At 42.7% G+C, this 22,954-nt stretch overlaps 2 protein-coding genes across 5 annotated transcripts; one reads left to right on the top strand and one right to left on the bottom strand.

Moving 5' to 3' along the window:
* Positions 1–522: 522 nt before the first annotated feature.
* LOC107044449 lies at positions 523–12,804 on the bottom strand. Of its 3 annotated transcripts, XM_015266324.1 has the most exons (5): positions 12,572–12,804; positions 12,146–12,258; positions 8,926–9,801; positions 5,401–8,123; positions 523–5,155 (listed from the first exon to the last, which is right to left on the bottom strand). In XM_015266324.1, the coding sequence occupies exons 1-5, from the start codon at positions 12,668–12,670 to the stop codon at positions 891–893; spliced, it is 8,076 nt and encodes a 2,691-aa protein (XP_015121810.1). In that variant the 5' UTR covers positions 12,671–12,804; the 3' UTR covers positions 523–890. The 3 variants fall into 3 exon arrangements, with proteins under 3 accessions (XP_015121810.1, XP_015121812.1, XP_015121811.1); XM_015266326.1 differs by lacking the exon at positions 8,926–9,801; XM_015266325.1 differs by lacking the exons at positions 12,146–12,258; positions 12,572–12,804 and adding an exon at positions 10,472–10,605.
* Positions 12,805–16,653: 3,849 nt separating this feature from the next.
* Positions 16,654–19,872, top strand: LOC107044430 (mitochondrial carnitine/acylcarnitine carrier protein). Of its 2 annotated transcripts, XM_015266297.1 has the most exons (5): positions 16,654–17,511; positions 17,821–17,972; positions 18,724–18,927; positions 19,001–19,180; positions 19,585–19,872. In XM_015266297.1, exons 1-5 carry the CDS (start codon positions 17,469–17,471, stop codon positions 19,870–19,872), a joined length of 867 nt encoding a protein of 288 aa, XP_015121783.1. In that variant the 5' UTR covers positions 16,654–17,468. The 2 variants fall into 2 exon arrangements, 1 of the variants encoding a protein (XP_015121783.1); XR_001461342.1 differs by lacking the exons at positions 17,821–17,972; positions 18,724–18,927; positions 19,001–19,180 and having other exon boundaries at positions 19,585–19,664.
* The last annotated feature ends 3,082 nt before the right edge of the window (positions 19,873–22,954 follow it).

The following is a 22,954-nucleotide window of genomic DNA, read 5'->3' as shown; positions in this document are numbered from 1 at the left end:
ATTTCAGACTAATGAAAATCTCTGAAGTTTAATTGGAAAATAAATATCTGAACGAATTTTTTTTAAATTTCTCTGACCGTTTTCTTTTCACATTCACTAATCGAATTAAGCGGACACCACAAGACGTAAAATTATCCCTCTCGAACAAGAAATAATACTTAGAAGAAAAAATAATAATAATCATCTTCACGATGATCAGTCCCTCTCTCTCAACTGTTTCAACTCAGTGGGAATTTTCGCATCAAAAAATGTCTTCCTACGATTCCCCTTGAATTTCTCGACGATAAACTAGATAAATAACTCCAACAGACTAAAATATTATTTTCGGTTATATTTTATCAATAAGTGGGTGCAGCAAAATGAAAATGAAACTCGAGAACATTTTTTTGGGTAATATTTTTGACTGGAACAACAAATTTTCGAGATTGTTTCATTTTCAATTTTTCGATTTGTTGAGGAAATTGATTTTTTGCTCAACTCCAACTTTCAGTTTTTTGCGAATATTTCTGGAACTACTGGCTCTATCAAAAAAAAATGTCATAAGAAATTTTTATAGGAAACTAAATTTGCCACAAAAAATATTCTATGAAATTTTTTGGTGGAATCATTGGTATTTGAGATATTTCCATGGAAAATTGTAAATTGTTTCCAACGAAACAATTTACAATTTTGCAAATATTTAATAATTAATAATTTTTACAAATATCTCTCAAACTCCTCATTCTATCTCAAAACTCCAAAAGATAATTTTCCTCCAGAATTAAATTTCCCACAAAAAATGTTCCGCCACACTTTCCCCTAAACCCACTCTTCTTCAAGATATTATCGAAAATCACTCACTCACTCAAACAATCACTCACTCTCTTTGGTCAACAAATGTCCTCCCCTGTTCACTCATCCTCAATTTTCACCAGAGGTGGTCCACACGAGTCAAAATGATCGGTCCTCTCTCCACACGCTTCTCCGCAGACCAACACCAAACGGCAAAATTTACACGACAAAGTCGCCACCTCCGTCTTACACACAAGGCAGATTTTAGGTTTCTCGTCCTGAACGTTGATGTCCTCCACCGCCTCCATCCACTCCTCCTTCACAACAACTCTCTCTGCCACCCTCTCCTGAGCCTCCTCAATTCCCTCATACTGATCAATCGGAATTGACGTGACTCCAGCGATCTTCAGAGCAACTTCTTCGAATTTCTGGGAAGGGGTCTCCAGATGTATTCCCATCTCCCTGGCCATGCCATCGCACTCAATCTCGTCATCAACTAGTGAAAAACTTCCCTTCAACTGATCAATAATCTCCAGATCACCATCACTCGCATCAGACTCGTCCATTTCCTCCGGAATTTCTCCAGAAATTCCAGTACTTCCTCCAACAGACTCCGGGAATTCTTCATCGTCCGAAGAGTCAAGAGAGATCAGTGGAATTTCTTCAGGTGTTTGCGACGTTTTTCGACCTTGACAACCGGGAGCTGGAGAATTCCTTGGAGGAATTTTCGATTCTGGAGAATTTGTAATTTCAGATTTTGGGGGAGATATTTTTATGTCACTGATGATAACTGGTTTCGAAAGTCTTGACGATGGTTTGGTGGACAAGTCCAGAGGAGACCTTGGAGACCCTGGACTTGCTGGAGAAACATCAGAAGCTGGAATTATTCTGGAGTGAATATCGATTGATGCATTCTCATGAGCTGGAGTTGGAATTCTCGGAGCACTGGAATGATTTTTTGTGAGAGAAAACACTCCACGATCATGAGGAGTCGCTGTCCCATCCCTAGGAGTTGGAATTGTTCTGGACTGATGATCGATTGATGGATTCTCGTGAGCTGGAGTTGGAATTCTCGGGGTAGTGAAATGATTTTTTGCGGGAGAAATCACTTCAGGAGTTGCTGGAGAAATTCTCGTGTCTTGAGGTGTCGCTGTCCCATCCCTGGGAGTTGGAATTGTTCTGGACTGATGATCGATTGATGCATTTTCATGAGCTGGAGTTGGAATTTTCGAGTCATTGGAATGATTCTGGACTGAAGAAATCACTCCAGAAATTTCGGGAGAAATTCTCGTGGCTTGAGGGGCTGTTGTTCCCTCTTTTGGAGACTCCAGTGGAGGTGATTGATCCTGAGGTGTTTGAATGATAATTCTCGAGTTTGTCGATGCCCTGGTGCTGGTTCTGAAATCATCAATGGCGGTGACTCGAATTCTCTCCATGGCTGCCAGGGCCTCCTGGGTGTCTGAGTAGAAACTGGAGCCTCCAGTTACTCCAGCAAATGAAGAAATTCCAGTTGAATTGTGTCCAGTTTGTTGTACAGGAGTGGGCATTCGGGGAGAAGTCATTGCTGGAGATGTTCTTGGGGCTCCAGTGACTGCAGATTCATTTCCAGGGATCAATGGAACTCCTTGAGAACTCACTACAGGCGTGAATTTTGGAATGAATCCAGGTTGAGATCCAGAAAATTGTGCAATTTTGGTGGGAATTATTCTAGATGAATTTTGTGGACTTCCAGGAGAATTCAATCTTGGAGATAATGGTGATGCTCTAATGCCTCCAGGGTAAATTGTAGTAGTTGGAATCCCTGGAGAGGATCGTGAAATTCCAGCGGAGTTCACTCCAATCTGATGTCCAACCGATGTTGGAATTACAAAATCCAGGGATGGAGAGGGTCTTGAAACTCTCGTTATTCCAGCCTGCTGTACAGGTGCAGGAGTTCCAGGGGAATTCATTCCTGGAGATCTGGGTATGCTCCTTCCTCCAGTGTGAGCTCCAAGTGGAATTCCATAAGAATTTACGCCTGGAAATGATCTTGGAACTCCAACAGCTCCTGTCACTGGAGTTTCAGCAGAATTTCCTCCAACTTGAGGTCGAATTGACGTTGAAATTCCAGAATCCAGTGATGGAGAGGGCCTTGGAACTCTTGTCATTTCACTCTGCGGTCCAGTCCCTGGAATTCCAGGGGAATTTTGTCCTGGAGAAGATCTAGCAATGTTTATTCCTCCAGCCTGAGAATTGGACCCTGCAATCGATTTTGGAACTCCAATAACTCCAGTTTGGAGTCCACCCACTGGAATTCCAGGGGAATTCATTCCCGGAGAAGATCTAAGCACCCCCATTCCTCCAGCCTGATGGCCACTTGGCGGCATTCCTTGAGAATTCATCCCTGGGAATGACCTTGGGACTCCAGTAACCCCAGTCTGCTGGCCAATAGCTGCTGAAATTCCAGAAGAATTAACCCCTGAGGGCGACTTTAATCCAACATTGACTCCAGATTGATTTACACCTGTGATTGGAGTTCCAGACATTGGAATTCCCGCAGATGATGGAGGCTTCTGAGGAAAATTCATTTGTGCTCTGAATTCAGGAGTGACCCTAGTGATGGTTATTGAACTCTGTGCTGGAGAACTCTGAGGGATTTGTAAGTGATTAAACTTTGCAACTCCAGTAATTCGATCATTAGCTCCAGCCTGATTTCCAGCTGTGACGGGAGTTCCAGCCACTGGAATTCCCTCAGCTGATGGAGAGTTCTGAGGGGGAACCGTTTGACTTTTAGGCTCGGTTTTCACCCTGGTTATGGTTGCTGGAAGCTGTGCTGGAGAATTCTGGAGGAGTTGGGTGTAGATCAAGTTCTGGGAAGGCACTTGGAGATGTGACGAAGGATGATTCTGCTGGGGTAATGGCATCTGTGGACTCGATGAAGGATAACTCTGTTGAGATAGTGGGTAACATGGTCTCGATGAAGCTTGATTTCCATCTGTGGCTGGAGCTCCAGGCACTAGAATTCCCTCGGATGGAGGCTTCTGGAGAAGATTCATCTGAGTTGTAGGCTCGGTTTTGACCCTGGTGATGGTCGCTGGGCCCTGTGCTGGAGAATTCTGGAGGATTGGGGAGTAGATGATGTTCTGGGAAGGCATATGGCAATTTGACGATGGATAATTTTGCTGGGGTGATGGCATCTGTGGATTCAATGAAGGATAACTGTGCTGAGATACTTGATACTGCTGAATAGGAAAATTCAGAGGATGCTGGAGGCCCATCTGGGGCTGCTGCACTTGATTCTGAAGCTGCTGAGCCCTCTGTGGAGTCGGGCCCTGAGGGGGTTTACGAGCTTTTTGAGTCTTCTGGGGTACTTGATGCGTTGATTCAATCGTTTCGAAGTAATTCTCAACCAGCCGAGCATCCAGGTAATGACTCATATTCTGGTCCAAGCTCAATAAATGGTTCTGCAATTGGATATTCTGAGGATTTATCTGCTGATGCTGGAGTTGTCCTTGATGTTGATGAGGCACTTGTCCAGGATAAACACCAGGAACTCCACAGGCTTGATGGTGACTTCTAGATGGCTGAGCTCCTGGCATCTGTCCCTGAGACATCATGCCTGGGGGATTGACCTGCATCTGCTGGGGATGCCCCCGGGATCTTGGATCTCTTGACTGAACTCCATAAACTGCATTCTTACTCTGCTGCAACATCTCGTGGTGCCTCAACACCTGAAGACGTGTCTCGCAGTTGTTGTGGTTACACTGACCAGAGGCGCATCTCACGAACTCTGGAGGGAGAAATTGTGACTGTGGAATTGGATGAGGCTGAGGTACACCAAGGAGGGGATTTTGTTGGTTCATCTGGTGGAGCAGTTGCTGCTGGGGCATGTACTGGGGGTTCATCGGCTGGGGATGACCCTGAGGTTGAACTTCGAGGGCTTGATTTCCAGTTTGAAGCGTGTATTGGTTGTACTGCTGCATCTGGATGATGGCAATGTGCTGGGGGAATGCAGGGGGATTTGATACTCTGGGAGGATGGGGCTGTGGGGGGAAGGGCTGTTGAGAGAGGGGGGGAGGTTGTTGGGAAGGTTGTGGTGGAAATTTTGAGGGGAGTTGCGAATTTGAGGATTTTTTTTTAGGATTTTGGGGGGTGAAGGGAAGGATTTGGGGGTAGGAGGGGTTCTGGGGAGTGGGGAATAAGGATTGGGGATGGAACTGGGGCATGGGACGGGGGAGAAGTTCGGGTTTGGGATGGGTAAGAATTTTAGGGCGGATTTGGGGGGTTTGAGGGGGGGCGGAGGAGGTCTGGGGTGGGTGGACTGGTTGATGATTTCCTGGGTATGGTGGTGGTGGTGGTGGTCGAGCTGATGGGTGATGTGCATCGGTGGTCTGATGGATGACACCTAGGAAAGGAGAAGAGATTCTTGATAGTTTGTTTTGAATTGACAAATCGATAAATTCCACTCGGTTATTCATAAAGTTCAGTTGAATGTAATCTGTCGATATCTTACGAAATAGTAATGAAATTAATTATGATGTGTTTGGCACAATGCAATTTAATCACGTTGTGTGCTCTTGGGTCTCCATGAAATGAAAATGAAATGAAAACTCCCACTCAAAAAATATGAAAAAAAAAAAACAAAATTACCTCCGCCACTGTAACCCCCGCTACTTGCACTCCTCCCTCCCTCCTGGCACCGTCTCCTCACCGTCTTCTTCTCCTCTTCCTTCGCCCTCCCCACCGCCGCAGGAACCACCGGAGCAGGCACAGGCTCCGCAACAGCGACCTTGGACCTCCTCAGTGCCCACACAATCTCCTCTGCCCTGACGAAGGGTGTTTCATTTGTCCTCCTGGACCTCTCCACAATGAGCCTCACCACCTCCTCATCGACCACCCCCTCCATGGTCGCCCTCAGTTTTGTAAAGCCCTCCCTCACTCCTGCACAGACACTATTTAGAAGTCTCACCATCTCCACATTCCCCGGATGCCTCTCCACCACCTCCATGCGATACTGAAAGACCCTCATCATCCCAATCACATCCTCAAACAGTTGCTCCTGCGCCCTGTGATACCCCCGAAGGCTAGGATGAGCCGGTTCCCCCACAGGAACCGCCACCATTTCCCCCATTGGCGAGGAAACAATCCTGGGAATAATCCTATTGCCACCACGAGTGGCGACAGAAAATTCCCTGAACTTTCTCCTCGCGACTTCATTGATCTCCTCTGGAGTAAGCCCCACGTCCACCTTCTCCCCCCCATCCTGAGGCAGAAGGTCCTCCAGAGGTCTGGCACACATCTCCTCCAGTGTTTTAAGAGCATCATCAGAATCCACTCTGTTCTCCATCAAATTCTCTAAAATCGAAGGCGTCCAGTTGCGTTCAGGGCCGTTCAGAAAACTCCCTCCAGGAGACACCTCCAACGTCTTCTCTTCGTCGCTATCGCCCACCTTGTAAGAAATCTTCAAGGTCTGAGGGGGTGAAGCTTCCTTGAACTCGCCAAGCGAATTGGCCTTCTCATCAATCTCGAGTCTTCCTGGGCTCCGGGATCCCTCATCCAGGATAACGGTGTCAACACTGTGGGGGGACTTCACATCAGGAAGGCCCTCGGACTCGTCGATGTCCATGGGTTCACTCCCTTGCGACAGCTCCACAGACCCGTCCCCAATCAGAGGAATATTCTCCGCCTTAGGCGGCCCCTCTAACGCTTTTTCGACTGCTTCAATCAGGGGGACTGGCTCGTCCTCCAACTCGTGGAAGATCTCCTCATCAATGGGAACGTTGGCATTCAGCTCCTCCGGGTCGGGGGGAGGTGGGACTACTGAGGGTTTAAGAGGGAGAGGCGCCCGATTTCTCGGTCTTACAGCTGACGCCGGTTTGGGAATTTCTGACAAAATTTTCTTCTCGAGCTCTTGATTCTCCTTCTCGAGTCTGAGCCGTTTTCGTTGGAGGTAGTCGCCAGCGCGCGATGTTGAGGTCGATTTCTTCGAGGGGTTAGGCTTCCCCGACTCCACCGCCAGCCAAATCTTCGCTATCTCCTCCTCACAGTCCAGTCCCTCATCTTGGGCGGGTTCTGAGTCTTTCTGAGCGGGTTGTGAGTTTTGAGGCTCGCAAGGGGGTTCTGGGGCTGGATGACCACCTGGAGGGGCGGAATCATCCTCAGAGGGTCTGGTGGAGGGCGCCCCCTCCTGTCCAAAGAGCCTTGACAAGTTCTTTTGAATTTCCTCTGAGTTTCTCTTTGATTTTTTTGGTTCAGACTTTGATTTCACGCAGTTTAGTTTCTTTTGGAGATCCTCTGGAATGTTTGAGGGAGATTCCGTGGCGGGAGCCTCCGAACTCAAACGAGAGACCCTCGGCCTCTTCGATGAGCCGATCTGCGTCGGTTTTTTTGGGTTTGAGTCTGAGTTCGAGGGCTCGGAGGGCTTAGATTCCTCAGATTCTCGAGTTTTTTCTTTTGAGGATCTTGAGGACTTTGAGGATGATGTTGAGGACTTTCTTCGGCGTTTTGAGGGGTCCTCGGAGGACGAGCCCCCCGAGGGTGAGTGATCGCTTCGTCGCTTCGAGGATGAATTGTCGGATTTCTTTGGTTTCTTGTTCGATTCATCGGATTTTGAGGACTTGCGGTCATCTGAGCGGTGACGTTTCTTCGATGATTTTTCTGAGCGATCTTTTGACGAGGATTTGTGGGACTTGTGGGGCTTCTTGGGATTCTCGCGGGAATTGGGGGAGCTGTCAGAGGCTTTATCGGATTTCGAGGAATTCTGAGCGGTTTCTGAGAGCTCTGGGGATGGGTCAGAGCCTTCAAGGATGTCCAGCAAGTGCCGTCTGGCATCGGAATCTTTGGGGCTCGACATTTTCGATCCTTTTTCAGAGAATTTTGGAGAGTTTGAGGCTGATAAAGTCGTTTGAGCGATGTCTTGAGAGGTCTCGAGTGTTGAATTTTTTCTAGATTTCGAACATCCTGTGGGACTCGCGGGGGAATCTGAGGGTGAGGAGGGGGGCTGATGGTTTGAAAGAACGGTTTTTAAATTTTCTCCTTGTACGAAAAAGTCTCGCGGATTGTCTGTTATCGAAGGACTCTTGTTGGTGTCTGAATTTAAATTGCTCTCGGTGGGTAATTTCTCATTGGATGATGGTGAGGAAGAGCCTGAGGGGCAAGTCTCAATATCTGATAGGTCTACTGAGGGCGGCAAGGGTCTACAAGTCAATTTTATAGACCTTCTGGCAAACCTTTCAGTCGGTGATCCTGTACTCTCGTCTAAAAGCTCAGGGACTGGCTTCGATGATGCAACTGTCGTGTCCGGGATATGGTTCGGTGAGGACGAAGGGGTTGACTGTGATGAGGCGATTCCCTCGTCCACTTCGGAACTACATCTGGAACAGAAAATATTGAACTGAGTGGAAGGGTCGGACCCCAGGAGGGCTCCTTCGCGGGGAGGGGGGAGCGAGCTAATTTGGGCCCTTTTCTGTGACAATCTATTCTAGAAAGTGGAAGTGATTTTGTCCAAGTTTTTGATGCGTGAAATATTTGTGACTTCGTTGAGGTTTCATTAGGTGTTAGGGGTCAGCTGAAAAAAAAAATTCAGAAAAATTTTCAACGGAAACTTTAGGTCCTGTGAATGGGCTTCAGACCTTTGTGGCTAGAAAATAGAGACGAGAGATTGCCAATATCTTCAGAACGACGAGGGTAACCAGGATCTTTCGAAAGTTTCTCCATGGGGGGTATGAAGGACAGTCTTTCGAGATACTGACCCAAGAGTTGTTTCGAAGAGGTTTAGAGACGAATTTATTTAAAAAATAATAATTATTTATCTTAAAAAATTGTCATAAATTCTTAAAACGAGGGATAATAGTCTACAAAGGGATGAAAATTGAATTGTTTGAACACCATTCGATGGAGAATGAAATATTCAAATTTTTCAAAAGTCCTCAAGAATTATTGTTCCATTAAATACTCAAGTCAATACTACTAACACACAAAAACATAAAAATTCGACTATTCCTAGTACCTCCTTTCGAAAAATAAACATCTACTAGATGTTAATATAAAAAAAATTCATATTCCTTAACTACCTAACCCCCTAATTACCATAAAACCTGAACAAACAGAATAATTCAAGCATTAAAACCGCTTAAAACTCAATTCTCTCAAAGGGATTCCCGAAATATGTTCTACCTGTCCCATTGTTCGCTAGAGTGACTCGAGTCCGAGCTGGACACGACATTCTCGCCCATGGTGGCCTCATCTTCGCGATCGAGTCCTATTTTCTCCTCTTCCTTCCCCTCCGTAGTATCCATGACCACCGGCATCGGAAGTTCCTCCGGGAGAATCGTCTCCGCAGGCGCCTCCACCTTGACCTGATCCCCATCGACAACAGGCGTCTTCTTCAGCAGCTCCTCCATGCATTCCCTCTTCAGCTGCTTGATCCGCCGCGGGTCTAGCGCGAACGGAATCTCCGACGATCTTCTCCACTCCGGCTTCGGCCACTTCACCTTCTTCAGTGTTCGCCTATAAATCTGCTCTTGCGTCAGTGGCACCCCAAATTCCGCGGACAGCAGACGAAATTCATCCTTATCTCGAGCGCCCGTTATTTTCTCCGATTTTTTCCCCTCAAGTCCTGTACTCTTGTCCGCCATTTTGTCACGTGCCGCGGCCATCTTTGAATTTCCAGCCTTCAATTTTTCGTCTCCGTCAATCACTTCGCGAACGGTTCGCGCGTTCACGTCATTGCGACCCGGGGGAAACTTGTCATTAGGGCTATCCGCCATTTTGTTCTCTAATTTTTTCAATTTCTCAGCTATTAGCGAAACGCTTTGAGAATCTTTGGTATGTCTTTCCGGCTCGCTGGTCGAAGTTATACTGCGCGGCGGCGACGTTGACGAATTCGCCGCCATTTTGTCGACTCTATCCGCCATCTTGTTATCATTAATTTCGGGGTCTCGGGTGTTTGAGGATATGTGGGAGACGGATATCGATGATATACCCGTGTAAAATACAGGCGCATTATTACCCTCACCTTCATTATCCATTATCTTCGATCCGCGATACTTTCTGAATTATGCAATAAAAAAATGGGCGATTTAATCCTCGCAATCGTCATCCCATTTGAGAAAGAACACGAAAAATGGGAGAGGGGCGGGGCTTCGCACCAACCGTTAATGTCCAGAAAAAAAATTTGAAAAATTTTCCAAAGTTTGTTTTCCCAAAATTAAAAAACAATTTATTTAAAAAATTTTGTCTGTTGAATTTTTTCCACAAAATAAAAAAAAACACTCACATTGTTAATCTCTTTGTCGCCCCTCCAAACAAGCCCCTCACATTGTCGATAATTTTTCCCAGAATTTGAGTTAAAGCTGACATTTGAGAGAACCAAAAAAAAAATCACCTCGTATTTCAGTTAAAATAATCCCTCTTATTCTCACTTCAAACAAAACAATTCTGAGAAGTTTCCCGGTCGGTGGTCTATCGAGTAAACAACCGGCGTGGCATCGTTAACCAAAACAAAAGTGAATAGAGGAGACGTCCTTCACCGAAAAGTCCAAAACAATGCGACACAAATGTTCTCAAGCAAAAATTCGTTAATGTTTATCCATTGTCCCATGAAATTGTTAATTCAGTCAATTGTTATCACTGATTAGTCACAAAAATGCAAAAGCACACACATACACACAGGCACCATCACAAAAAGTTAGTCAAAATTTTCGGACGAAAAAAAACTCACGTTCTGCCTTAAATATGGACTCAACTCATTCTCCCCCGAAGAATGAATCATAATTAGTGGTTAATGGTAAGTTATTTGGCACGAGGTTTGTGTTATAGTTCATGGGGAGGTACGTCTCATAGGCCCTTCGGTCTCGCGTGCTCGAAGACGACTGAGGGAGGCAGAGGCACATCGCGTGGGCTGTGGCAAGCGTCAGCCGGAGATGCCTCGAGGTGTGGGGGAGGGGACTGTGAACAGTTTAGCCGCGCGAATGAGTGGAGAAGGCGACAGTGGCGCGGAGAGGAGGCAGGGGACGAGGAAAAGCGAGTTTAGAAGACAAAGAAAAATGTAGAAAAATTTTTACATTTTTCTTTTGAGGGAGAATTTTTTTTCTTATTTTAGGAAATTGGAAGAGGAAAATGGGACAAAATGGAAAATTAAGAGGAAGGACTGTTTGGCAGGTAGTAAAAGATAGCTTATTCAGGTGAGTTTTTTTCTTTTTTTTGTTGAGGGTTATAGTCTTAAGGGTTAACAGACCGTTGACTAAAAACGGAAAAATTGAAAAAAAAAAAATTTATCCTGAAACTGAATAAAAATCATTTCGATCTATCCGTCTATCTAGACAATTGTAACAAGAGAGAGAGAGTAGGAAATACCCGTGCCCCTCCGTCTGGTGTCTGAAGTAGTTGTTGACCGAAGGCCCTCGGTCCCATCCACAATAATTCCTCAATCATTGATCAAACACGATGACAAAAGCATAAGGATGGCAATATTTACTGAACAAATTCCCAAATTCGTGCATTCGTTTCTCATAAGATGGAAAAATTTTAATGGAATTTACTGAGAGAGTCTTTTGAAGCCCGTTACGGTGCAGCTCCTAGGGTCTGGGTCGGCGTCGGGAGAGGAACCGAAGAGGGGAGGGCAAGGGACCCAGGTAATGTTGTAAAACCCAAACACATGCGGCAGACATTTTTTCGAGTACGAACGAAAAGGGAAAAATATTCTGGTTTTCTCACAGTTTTTTTTTAGACATCCCAGGTAACGTGGAAGGGGTGCCTCTCCCCCGTTTTCTCAGGTCGTGAGGGCCATGGGAGGGGATCAAGATAACGGAGAGGGAATGGGGTTTTTCTTCAAGAATTTGGGGGACTGGGGAGTTATTTTTATTGAAGGAGGTCCAAGTGAAATATTGTATTTTTGGGATTTTTCAATTTTAGCAGTTGTTGACAATTGGTGAACATGAAAAGAACATGAATTATGGACATTGAAATTACTTCAAAAAACAGAATGTTGTTCTGTGAACTAATCCTATTCCAGTGAAATTCCTCGATTTTTTTAATGCCAAAAAAAACTTTGGACATCCTTAACGATTTTTCGAGGGTCGAGCCAAAGGGAGCGGCAAGAGCGATGGCGAGGGTTGGGCTCGTCACACAGGTAATGTAAGGGCATTTACCCCCTAATGTAAAAAAAGACAGTACACGCGTGGCGATTATCTCATATCGAAAAGCCGGAATAACTCGAGAACCAGAAGTGATACCGGGGGCTGTCGTTGCTTTATCCCACGGTAAATCTCTCGACCTAATTAATTGGGACGACCCCAACCCTCTAGCCTTCGCACGAAATTTAATTTCTCTGGTTACTCAAGGAAATGAGGAGAATTAATAACCCATGGATTTTATATTTGATGTTGATACTCACGCATGTTTCTCGATATTCAGTCGCTCTAATACAACTATCGGGCTTTTCGAGAGCTGACGCACGCATCGACGGACTCTTCTGTCCGATATCTTACCAGTTAAATTTCTTTTCGCCTAGTGAAAAAAAAAAATAATTTCATTAATTACTTTATAGCATTATTTTAATGACATAGAAATGCAAAAAGAAATTGGTTTTCCTTACAATTTCATTTTTTTTTCTTTCAATTGAAGTTTCGTTTTTTTGCAAAAACAAATTTATAAAAATATAATTTTTTCAAAATAAATTGATTATTAAAATATTTTTTTCGGCAAAAAAAATATTTTGTCTGTTGAAAAAAATTATGTTTTGTTAAAAGTAGTATTTTTTGTTTGAAAAATGGCATTTTTGCTAAAAAATTTGACATTTATTTTGAAATATTCGACATACTTTGGAAATTGCTTTCTCCAAATGAACTTTACGTTTCACATGTTTAATCACCCCCAACCATGACACGAGTGCTTTATTATACGTGCCCCTCGCGTTCATTTTGTCTTCAGGCCCCGAAAAGACTGGAACGCAGACAACAGGGGGGGAAAGGGAATGAGTATAAACCTTTCGTCCTTTAAGCAGCTGTACTTTCCCTCGATATTTTCCCGGGGAAAGCTATCTCGTCCGGCACCTACGGTGTCCGAACTGCGACTGTCCATAAAATTCGTAAAGCTATATGGGGGAAGCCCGTTTCGGGCCTGTTTGTAACTGGGGCATGTGTACGACGCGCGCACGGGTCCTTTCCGAACCCGCTTTTCATTGAATTTTCACGGGGTGCCTGAGGTCCATCGAGTAAATTTACGATATCTGCCAGAGAAAAAAGGCGTGAATTTTTAAAGTGCCCACAATTGTTCGGAATAAGTCGAGTGAATCTCTCTACCAAGAAATCTTCTTTTATTGTTAATCTGGAACTAATGTGTCGTAAATTCATTTTTGTCATTTACTTTCTGAAAAGGGAGAATTTTTCGCATTTCCAAAATTAAGGACTGGAAAAAATTGCAAGTTAAAAAGAGAGTACTGTATATAACTGTGAGTTGAATGAAGACAGAAGATTAAAAAATTAAGCAACAAATGGCGGAATGAAGGGCAGACTGTAAATTCCAACGTTTCAGTTTTGAAATGGAAAACGATTCAAGTCGACTTGGCTGTTATCTTCGAATCTAAGTCAGATAGCGAAATTTTTGTGATTATGTTTTTTGGAGAGCAAACTGAGAGCTATGAAAAAGGTTTATACAAAAATTCTGCCATCTGCCGTAGATTCCGAGATATTCATTGAAAACTGAGCAATAATCAACATTAACTTGAATGTAAGTAGTTTTAGAGGCTTGCATAGTCTTTTTGAAGGCAGAATATTTTATCTTCCTTCCTAGTGCAGTAAAATAAAATAGTCATGTCTATTGTTATGTCTATTGTCTAATGTTATTCAATTAATTTCATTTATGTATTCGTTTATTCGAGTCAACATAGGGAAGCCAATTATAAGACCTATAAATGGGGGAGAAATAATAAACGCACTGCGATTTACATATTCGCGCAAGGTAATGTACGTAAGAGGTTTAATATAAAAGAAGTTAACATAAATGTCCAGCGGCAAAGAGAAGAGATCCAGATTATAAACATAAAAAGGAAAGGGGTCGTAATTGTTTTATGTGACATTAATAACAATTTTTTGCGGTTTTATCTGCCATATTCACTAGAGAGTCCATTGGATCGTTGTAAATATCTGCATCAGGGTAACGGCTAAATAATCAATTCAGGGTAGTATAGTGCCTGCATTGGAGAGGATAAAGCCATAACGTAAGCCTCCACATGTGGCTGAAATTTTAAGACTCCATCGAACGAAAACTAATATTATTTATTTATTTATTTATCACTGCATTGTAATACATGACATTATTCAATTCAAAACCTGATAAAGCTCAATAAATCAACAATAAGGAAAGATAAATCTAATTAAAATTAATTCAGCAATTGAACGGATATAATTGAGTGAAAATTTTGGAAAAAAATTCCGCCAATGAAGACGAAAAAGTGAAAGAAAAATGTCACCCTCAGGTATTTTACGACTGTCCAACCCCGAGGGTGACCGATCCTCTTAGATACGATAATTTGAGCAGCTTGTAGCAATTATCACCGCGGCGACATCAGAAGCCCCGTCCCATCCTGCGGAGGAAACGTTGTCCGATCTCCAATCAATGATAGCCTTTTTACGATTTTCGTGGGGTTCAGGGATTGGCCCACGTCAGGCATCACTCTACCTCCGTTACGTCGGAAGTCACACGAGGGAGGACGCAACCGTCCTCATTGGTAGATCAGCCCTTGCGTCAGCTACTATTTGTCACTATTTGAAAAGTATATTTTATTTACTCGCCTGACTTCCAATAAACCAATAAAAATGAAGCAAAAAAAATATTGCAAAATCTCGAGAGGAATCTACATTTTTTTAACTTGGAAAAAAAATTCTGATGGCAAAATGTAAGGACCGCGAGTTAGAAGACAGCCAGAGAGTCATTCGTTATTCACTCGCCTCTTAATATCCTGACTCATCACTATGCAACTTTTTATTCGAAAAAAATGATCAGTGTCATTGTGATTACTGAAAAAGTCCATGATCTAGTGAAAGCGTTACTCCAAATTACTACTATTTTTAATTTATCTTGCCGTGGATATTTATCTCTGTATATGTTCAATAAATAAAATAAATAAATAAATAAATGAATAAATAATTAAAAAATAAAAATAAATAACAGCCTTCACCTTTAACTTAATTTTTCGCGGTATGAATCGCAAAAGTATGGGACAAATTTTGTCTTCCAGGTTTGCAATTTCTTCTATCGGATGCATCAGGATGCGCATTCCCAACTCGGAGAATGTCACCCCAGGCCTCTGCGGCTGGCGTTACGTTTATGGCTCATGTGGGACGGAGGAGCAATAATACACGGTTGGAATTTTTGCGCGTTTTATGTGAACATAAAACATTATTTTTTTTCCCCGCTTGGGGTCACTTCAATTGGGTAAATTTAAATACACGCCAGTTGAGCCATCATTCTGCGGTTTCCATCATAAAATATAAAAAATGCGGGGATCAGTTTACGGCTCGGTTACGGAGTTTAATCTGTTGAAAAATTTATGGAAGCAAATTTTTTAGTTCCAATGGGGAAACATTTTCGGCGAGAGCACTCCACCGATGAGACGTACAATTTCACGTATTGGGGGGCCAGGGAAAGAGATAGAGAGAGAGAGAGAGAAGTCGGCGTGAAGGTCCCAACGTCATTATTCAAGGTAGCTCGCCACCTCACGAGGCGCGTGCCGTGTTTCGACGTTCCCCGCGTCCAGGATAATAAGACCCGTTGATCATACCTTAATTATGATGTTGATTATACACCCAAAATGTTTACGATTATTCGATAAATAATTTTCACAAGTACAATCAACATTATCTGAAGACTTCCAAATATTTCCAATGTTTGTAAACTGAAAAAAAAAAATGAAAATAATTTTAAGCGAAAACAATCTTTTTAAAAACAGAAAAAAGTCATCGCGGAAAGGGGCTGCGAGAAAATTCTGAAAAAAATTGGGAGCTTGTTGTCCAAGTTCTCCAATTGTAGAAATAAATACTATAGGCGATGGAATGAATAATGTGCGCTAGGATTGAACTTCAACTTCTTTCATTTTATACGTATCGCACGAGTGAGAGCACTCGACGAAATAAAAATCTCTGGGGATGCCAGTCGCACGGAGATGAATATTAATAACAGTGTACGTGTCACCCAGCGATAATAACCAGAACTCTTTCTCCCCGTTGAATCATTGTTTATGTTTATGTTAACTCCCCAATGGTCTCAATGGTCTCAACCAAGTCGAGTTGTTTTGAAATCGTAATCTCGATTAAACAACTCTTTGACGTGAAATTGTATGGGCGATGGTGTTTAATGTAAGCTGGGGACGACGGTGACCCCTGGAATGAATCAAGAGGAATAACAATTTTCAACTTCTCGAGGGGAATTGGTACATCGACTGGAATTTTGTCACTCAATTTCATCCGTGGAATATTGAATTTTTGAAATTTTGAAAAATTACAAAAATTCAATTTTCCATTTCGTAAGAATAAAAAATCATAAAATCGGAAAATCGGTCAAATACAGGACTTCCATTCGGAATCAAAAATGCAATTTTTTTTGCGTAAATATCCCACGGAATGGAAAAAAGGCCGTCCTATCCCGCTGATGTTGCCACGGACACAATCGCGGACGACACAAACCGGAAAAATTTAAAGTCGAGTCTCAGATTTTTCAAAAATTTTTTTTTTACTTTCGGCTGTTCCGGACAGGCAAAGGCCAATGGTACGACTCATGTTTCTGAAGACGTAACTCTCGTAGTTGGCAGACATTTACGAGGGACCGAGGGGAGCCTCACAGCGGGCCCCTCTCAGAAACATTTCGGCGTTTTAACGGACGTAAAAAAAAACGGTTCGACGCAAGAGACTAAACAAGTGCCCGGGCAATCGTAACCCGAGCGGACTGTCTTGTGTGAGACGGGAGAAACGAGAGACGAAAAGCATCGATAGGGAACGCCGTATTGTGAATATTCACTTCGGTTTGTAATGAAGTGACTTTCGGACGCAAAATGTGCTGATGGACGACGTGTGCGGCAGCAAAAATATGCTGAGATAACGTAATTCGAGGAGTCACCAGTGAAATATTAGTGTCGGCTATAAAATATCAGTGAAACGTTTTGCGCTGTGATGACAAATTTATTTTACTGCGCATAAATTCTTTACTATTTTTACACTCGTGTCGAAATAATTCTCAGTATTTTCTTCTGTTTTTTTCGAAAATCAAGAATTTTTTTTTTGTTCCATTCTATTTTTTAAAAGAAAAAAATCGAAGGGTCCGATTTTTTAATCAAATTTCCTCAACACTTCATAACAATTTCCCACCATCGAAATGCAGAAATATTTTCAGTCCCGCGTCTGCACTCGACTGTCGCCGGAAGTTGCTTAGCGACCGTGTTTTATACTTGTGCAAGCGAAAAGTGAGATAAGGGTTAAAGTGACTCCTCCCCTCGCAATTTGTCATTATCTCCTGATTATTCCCGACTAAACGCCGCGATAATTCACGAGCAATCGACGTCGCAGAGTCAATGTTTGTTTTTATTTTTTTTCTTTCCGTTCTATTTCCATCATCATCTCTCATCATTTTATTTTCACTTTTTTCTTATCTCGAGTGAATCATGAGAACAAGAGTAACTCAACAACTGGATCAACTGCGCCGATAGAGCAACATCTGATCGAGGGATGGATCTACCGCATGATCAGACACTTATAAAGTACCTGATAGGTTAGATTAAATTATGAAAATATATATTTTTTCAACAGTGTTTCCTCATGAATAAAAAATGGAAATTTTAGAAATTTTTTTTCGTTTTAAAATTTTTTCCCAATATTTTTTCTCGAATATAACCACTGGGGCAAAATGGGCGATATTTTTTTCATTTCGTGAGCAAACCTCCGATCCATCGAATGGGGTCACTATCGACCCCACGACCCGTTTTCTTCTCAGGATCAGATCTGATGAATATTCATATTTTTCTCATTTTTCTGGACATTTTTTTGGTTTCATTTTTCATGATTTTCAGTATTTCCACAGCGGGGGGAGTGGGGGGAATAGCAACAACTATTTTTGGACATCCGTTGGACACTATTAAAACGAGAATGCAAGCAGCACCTGGGGTTTACAAGAATACAACTGATGCTGTTGTTAGAACTGTGAAACGAGAAGGTGCAATGGGATTGTACAAAGTGAGCTTTATTCGTAATCTGGATTGACTGAAAAAAAATTCTCGGGCTTTTGAATGGGATCATTATTATAGAATATACGAAAATATATGATGAGATGAAAATTCAATAAATTTTTTCACGTATATTTTTTTTATCGGGTTTTGCCGGTTTGAGTCCCTGCAATATCATATCTAAACAATAAAATTTTCCAAAACAAACAGAAACTCTCATGTGCTCAAATAACACTAGATAATGCTCCTTATCAATTGGGAAAGATATTATCACAAGGAGAAAACCATTCAATTTTCAGCTTTGAGTGAGATAAAACTTCAGGGACGGACATACAATATTTTATGTCACTACATGACAAAAAATTTAAGCCAAAAGGATCAATGGGCCGTGCGTATGCAGTCTCTACACTGTTAACAAATTTCAATAAATTGAAATATCAATAAGTGATAGTTTCATTGAAATTTCCGGGAATTTTGTCATTGAAAATTCATGATTTTCCTGGGAAAATCCATGGAAATGATAAATTTTAATTGAATTATTCCATGAAAATTAATGGAAATGGAGGGAAAATGAAGCAAAAATATTCTTGAATTTTCATTTCCTTGAAATTTCGTATTGGAAATTCATGTACACTATGAAATTTTCCTCTTTTTTCCGCTGATAAATCAGGAGTGTCCTTGAATTTTCAGGGAAACTTGAAATTTCCAAACTCAATTTTTTACGCCCTCTGACATTCCCAAAAATTGATCCCCCTCATTAGGGCATAACCGCGCCCCTGATTGGAATAGTTCCAATATTCGCCCTGAGTTTCTTCAGTTTTGGTCTTGGAAAGCGACTCCTCTCAGCCCCCAACAACGAGCCTTTGACTCCACTCCAATTGTTCCTAGCTGGAATGTTTTCCGGTCTCACCACAACCGTATTCAGTGTCCCCGGGGAGAGAATCAAGTGTCTCTTACAAATGCAGGTCCCTTGCATTCCCAATCTTGCCCCCAAAATAATACTCACTAATTTCCGAAACTTTCGCCCGTTATTTTCAGACAAAAGGAATCAAATACAGTGGATTCAAGGACGCGGTATTAAAACTGTACCAGGAGGGGGGCATCAGGAACCTGTACGTCGGCACCTGTGCGACACTATTGAGGGATGTACCTTCTGGTGGAATTTATTTCGGCGTTTACGAACTAATGATGAGAATTGAGACCGAAAACGAGCATCACGTAATACTTGTGACCCCTCCCTTTTCACTATTTTGGCGATATTTGGAAAAGGGGTGGGGGTAGAGGATTGAGTCATGTCTCATTCGATAGATCGGAAAATTCTTCATAAAATAGAAATAAAAAAAAAACAATTTTGCCCCAGTGGTTATTGAGAAACCTGCGAAAAACGAAAAACAAAGTCCGTCCCAATTCGTTTTTTTAACGATTTCGGGACGATCGTCAAAGATAAAAGGCCTTATAATCAGGGTTTTGGATCGACAATTTTTCCGACTTTCGAGAGAACTTATTTTCGATTATCTATCCCATCAGGCTCTCGAGATATCCACATTTTTGTGAAAGCAAGTCAACTGGAGTGGATCTGCAATTCGAAGAAATCGTTAATTAATGATTGACTAATCTTTCAGGTGTCGCTCTGGCAGCCGATGTTCGCAGGTGGTGTGGCAGGTATCGGCAATTGGCTGGTCGCAATGCCGGCGGACGTTCTCAAGTCTCGTCTTCAAACATCAACAATGGGCAAATATCCCAAGGGCATGCGTTCAGTTCTCCCTGAGCTTTTACGAGTGGAGGGCATTGGTGCCCTCTATAACGGTCTAATACCGGTCATAATACGGGCATTTCCGGCCAATGCCGTGTGTTTTCTTGGCATTGAGTTCGCAATTCAGATCCTCGATGATTATTTCCCGTGGATCTAATGATCATACTATAATAAAAAGACTGAATAAAATTTTTCAATTATCACTTTTTTTAAATTTTAATAACCCTCACATCATCTTTAAAATCAACAGACTTGAGAGGTCCATAATTAAATTTTTCCCTCCCTAGGGTTCAATAAATGTTCATACATTTCGAAAAATATAATTTTATTTTATTATCTGTACAACAACGAAATCATTACTATGAATATCAATAAGACGGTGACAGTATGTGCTGCTAAATCCGCTCTAAAAGCAGTATCCTATCGTTGGATTGACAGGGCTATCAGGCGGACGTTACGAAACACTTACAGTCCAATTGCCTCCCGACACTACTGACCCGGGAGTAACTTATTAAAATCTGGCGCACGCACGCCCAAGGTCTCGAACATCTCCATTTGGTAAAGTTGGTGGATGTTGCATTTTCATGAGAGTTTGGGCCGGAAGTGGTTGCCACTGGTCGAGAAATTACGTGACTTTAATTTTTAGAATGATTTCCAAAAGTTCGCGGGGCGATTTCCGGTGATGTTGCCTCATCTTTCAAGGGATGAGTTCGGTTTATTGAGGGTGCGTTTCGGAATCAACTACTGTAGCTGCAGTAAAGCGAAATTAGATAGGGTTACAGTACTGCTACTGCTACTAAGTCGATTGCGAAACGCGCCTTGAGTCTGAGTCATTGGAACTGTGAATTGCCGCTTTTTGGATCGCTTGTGGACTGTTATCCGACTGCTCAAGGGGTTGAGATTGATTCGAGTGATGGAAGAAGTCGTTTTGAGTCGATTTTGACTCAGAAATCGCGGTTGAGTCAATGTGAGTCACTCGCGAATGTGACGCAAGCTCATGATTCGTCATTGAGTCAAATGATTTCACTTCTCCATCTTTCTCCGACTCAAAAATCAGGTTTGAGGTATTAACTGACTCGCCAACTTGATTCTGCAACTTGAGTCACTCGGAAAGAGGAAATTCAACTTGACTGACTCCCGATTTTTTCTCCGACACGTCACTCGAATTCAACTTAATTTTTTCCTAAATCATCAACTCTTCAACTTCAAGGTCATCCTGACTCACTCCCTTCCTCATAAACGACTCAAAATTTCTCGAATATTCAGAACCGATAAAACTGATATCATTATCAAATATAGATGATGACTCAACGGTAAAGGCGTGCCTTATCTTACCACCGGACGCGCTTCCACGAAATGCCGATGCTGCTTCTCACGGGCTCAACTTCTCTTCGCAAACTAATGATCGCGTTATTTCGGGTGATGATGACATTGCATCCGCCTCTGTCTCATCTCTCCCGTCACACTCTCTCGTTGCTGTTGCGTCTTCATTTTCAAGGACTGACCCAAAGGGCATGACAATGAGATTTATGATGACGCCTGGAGTTATTAATTTTTTTCCGGAGAATTTCATTGTCGGCGGTAGCCTTTGAATTTTTATGGTTCCGTCGCGAGTTGTTGGAAAGGGCGAGAAGGTTTCAAGGTTGAGAGGTTCGAGTCAGAGATTTGGAGTCTTTTGTTATCGTTGAGGAATTCCTTCCGGGAGTATTAAGGATTCGAGGAATTGTTTGTTTTATTTCCTCTTCAGACCAGGGGGGTAATGGGAAGGGGAACTCAAGGGCATGATTTATGGTCGGAGTTGAGGAATTCGTTCTAGGAATTTTAGATGTTTGAGGAAAGGCTTGTTTTCTTGGAAAGGACGAAGGGGAAATCAAGGTCAGGACTATTATCCCCCTAAAATTGAAGACTTGTCATTGAAATTATGGAGTTTCTCATTTTAACAGAGGAATTTCTACCTGGCATTTTCGAGACTTCAAAAAGTTCCTCTAATTCCTTCACTGGATTCTGTAGAAAATAGAGTTTCCTCTCGGAGTTCAGGATCGACAGTTGAAATTCTAGAATCTCCCAGCACAATTGAGGAATTCCCCTCTAGAAATTCCGAGACTCCAGGAATTCTTTGACCTTCCTCCCGTTCTCTAACTTCGTTTTTAAAATCTGACGAAAAAAATTCACTTTGAAATTCATAATTTGTCACCGGGTTTCTACCCGGAATTTCCGCGCCTTCAACAATTTTTTCCCCCTCTTTCCTCCTCCCTCCAATCTCTTGTTTAGATCCTGCAGAAAACCGAGATTTCTCATGAAGTTTGGTATCTGCAATTGGAGTTCCCGAGGAATTACTCTCTAGAATTCCGGATACTTCGGGAGTTCCCCTGCCATCCTCCAGTCCTTTATCATTCTTCCGGTGATCCAGAGAAAACAGGACTTTTCTCTGACGTTGATGACCCGTCACGGGAAATCTCGAGTCCCTGGTTACATCCAAGTGTTTCCGTCTCGGAATTTCTGAGCCCCGAGGAAATCCTGGATTCCGTGACGACGCCCCACCAACAGGGCGTTTCGTCATTACATACATCCCGTGCTGATCTGGGTAATCATGAACGGGAGCGGTATACTGATACTGCCCTTGTTCTGGAGCTTTGTCCTTCTCATCTTTTGCAGCTTCACCCTCTCCACCAGCTACCTGCTCATGCGGGACAACTTCAACATGACTCGTCACGTGGGGCGTCCGCTTCATGGTCTGCAGGTGATCCATGTCCTGTCCGATGATAATATCCCCCTGCTGAGGGGACATCTCAGACCTCGGGGACGGCGAGACTCCTGGTGATTTAATCGTCTGATCCGCAATTGAAACCGTCGATGCATTCCTCGGGCGCCATCTGTAGTTCTCCGGATCCAGTGCCAGGTATATCGACGCCCACATCACAACCCCCAGCATTACAAAGTAGCAGCATATGTATGAGCACCATAACTGCCTTCTGGTCATTCGTCTTGATGACTTGTATCGCGCTGTTCTTTCGATCCACATCATCGAAAGAGGTTCTTAACAGACCATGCTGAAATTTCTTAGTTCTGATCGTCATTTTGGGGAAATACAGTTCAACTGAATTTTTTTAATCTTGAGCGGCAATGTTCATGGTATGAATTTTTACGGTTGCTATTTTCAAATTGTTGATTTCTCAATTCAAAAAACAGAAATCCAAATTTTTAGGAGGGAAAAGAGACTTGCGGTTTATCTCTCTCTC

The sequence above is a fragment of the Diachasma alloeum genome, unplaced genomic scaffold (genome assembly GCF_001412515.2).
Source record: "Diachasma alloeum isolate Michigan unplaced genomic scaffold, Dall2.0 Dall_scaffold_00742, whole genome shotgun sequence".
NCBI lineage: Eukaryota > Metazoa > Arthropoda > Insecta > Hymenoptera > Braconidae > Diachasma > Diachasma alloeum.
The sequence above is the reverse complement of the archived record's forward strand: the minus strand, read 5'-3'. Positions and strand labels throughout refer to the sequence as shown.